Source organism: Eucalyptus grandis, chromosome 3 (genome assembly GCF_016545825.1).
Source record: "Eucalyptus grandis isolate ANBG69807.140 chromosome 3, ASM1654582v1, whole genome shotgun sequence".
Taxonomy (NCBI): Eukaryota; Viridiplantae; Streptophyta; class Magnoliopsida; order Myrtales; family Myrtaceae; genus Eucalyptus; species Eucalyptus grandis.
Genome location: NC_052614.1, coordinates 3,963,200 through 3,965,220, shown reverse-complemented (window position 1 = coordinate 3,965,220; position 2,021 = coordinate 3,963,200). Strand labels below are relative to the sequence as shown.

General features: G+C 54.8%; 1 protein-coding gene across 1 annotated transcript; it reads right to left on the bottom strand.

The window, feature by feature from the left end:
• Nucleotides 1-586: 586 nt before the first annotated feature.
• Nucleotides 587-1,647, bottom strand: LOC104436165 (homeobox protein Nkx-6.1). The gene has a single exon (XM_010048901.3). It carries the CDS (start codon nt 1,534-1,536, stop codon nt 883-885), a length of 654 nt encoding a protein of 217 aa, XP_010047203.2. The 5' UTR covers nt 1,537-1,647; the 3' UTR covers nt 587-882.
• Nucleotides 1,648-2,021: the final 374 nt, after the last annotated feature.

The following is a 2,021-nucleotide window of genomic DNA, read 5'->3' as shown; positions in this document are numbered from 1 at the left end:
ATATTATATAGATTATTTACGTCATTGTTGGGTGTGACCAACTTGAAGCAAGCAAAGATATTAGCTTAACCTCCCTCTCATTTTATAATCTTTTTTGTCTAAATCCCTTCCTCCTCGAATCTATGGTCGCCCAAGTTTTGGTCCCTGTCAGTTGTATCGGTCACCTGCATACACATTTAAAAAGGAAGATAGAAACATAGATAAACGAGTCAGATAAAAAATAAATAAATAAAAAGAATAAAAAATATGGATAAGTCAAGGGGCCAAAGAGGAAGGAAAAGCAAAAAAGAAGAAAAAGGAACGAAAAAGGAAGATGATGGGAAATAGAAAAGAAAAAGGGGATAATCCACGCGCCGAGGAACGGACGGGAAAAGCAGGAAGGGCAAAATCGGGAAAAAAAAAAGGGAGAGGACGATGGACGGAACGGTGAAATCGGACCGAGAACGCGCGCAACCAGACGCAGCGGAGGGGAAAATCGGGGCGAAGCGCCGACGGCGCAACGGCGGCGACGACGATCGGCAGATTTCGGAGGTCTGAGGCACGGAATCGATCGGTTTTAGGTCCAGATTGATTCAGGCGGCGTGGATTTTAATCAGAGAATCGGCGTCTCCAAGATCTGATTTGAATTTAGACGAGAAGTATCGATATATTTTCCGTTATTTACACAATCGTATATTCGGTTTTTAGATCTCCTGCTTCGGATCGGATCTCCTTCGGCGGTTCCGGCCGCCGGATCTCAGATCTGCGGCGGCGCCGCCACCGCGGGCCGCCGTCGGGATCTCCTTCCTCTCTGATGGCGCTGCTGACGGCACGAGCTCTACTGAGGCTGTTGCGGGATATGGGGTCGAATCGGCTCAAAAAATGGCCTCGCCGCGGGGCTGTTCAGGAGTGCTCCTCCGCGGCCTTGGACATGATCGATAACCGGCTCTGGCGCGGCTGGAACGCGGCTCTCCGCCGCTGCTGGTGCGACGACGGCCGGATCAGGGCGGCCAGCGCTCTCTTCACCAGGTCGCCCTCGACGCCCCCGATCCTCACCAGTGAGTTCGTCATCGCGGACCTTCGCGCGTTCAGCCGGTTCGGCGCGTACCCCGCACTCGCGCTCGGGGACCCGCAGCCCTTGTGGAGGCTGCAGCGGAACGAACCGGGATGATTCGTCGGCGAGCACATGCAGGTCCTCCGCGGCGCCGGATTCTGGCCGCCAGACCGGACGAGCTGGCCGCCGCCGGCGCCGCCGCGGCGCTGCTGCTGCGAGACGGAGATGGACCGGCTGGGGGAGGTCGGGCGGTCGAGGGCGAAGCGGATGGAAGGGGAGGGCTGCGCGGGGGAGTGGAGGTTGATGCGCGTCGGGGAGGCGGACCGGCGGAAGAAGGAGGTGGCGGCGGCGGAGGCGGAGGCGCGGGAGGCGAAGGAGGAGGAGGCGAAGGAGGAGGCGGAGGCAGCGGACGGCGGCGCGTGGAAGCGGCCGGAGGGGGAGAGGGAGCGGAGCACCGGCCCGCTCGGCCCGGGGCAGGCCCTTCTCCTGGTGGTCGCCGCCATTTTCTTGCTGTTACAGTAGAGAGAGAAAGCGGAGTTATTTTTTTTTTGAAGAGAGAGAAAGGGATTTTTTTAAATATTTTTTTTTTCGAAAGAGGGGTTTTGGGAAGTGAGTTGGGCAAACCTTGCTTCACTCGAGCTATGTATTTATAGGGCCGCCGGGACGAGAAGATGCGCGGACGTATCGCGATATTTTCGCGGTATTTTGGGGCCCCCTTTTGAGGAGGCGGGTTTTTGCAGCGGAGGCCCCTGGGATTTCTTAATTTATTTTGCGTGCCTATCGTGCGAAGATATTTCCGCGTCGGGGTCCTATGGGGCATTTATGTGTGAGTCATCTTTTCGGGTCGATAAGGAGATTTGACGCCGCGGGCTTTTGAAATCAAATCATTAAAGTAGGATTAAATATAGTTTCAGCGTGAATTTACTTTTCAGATAAGGCGTATCTTTCTATTGGAAATATCGAATGAATTTTGACAAGTCAAAGTAAC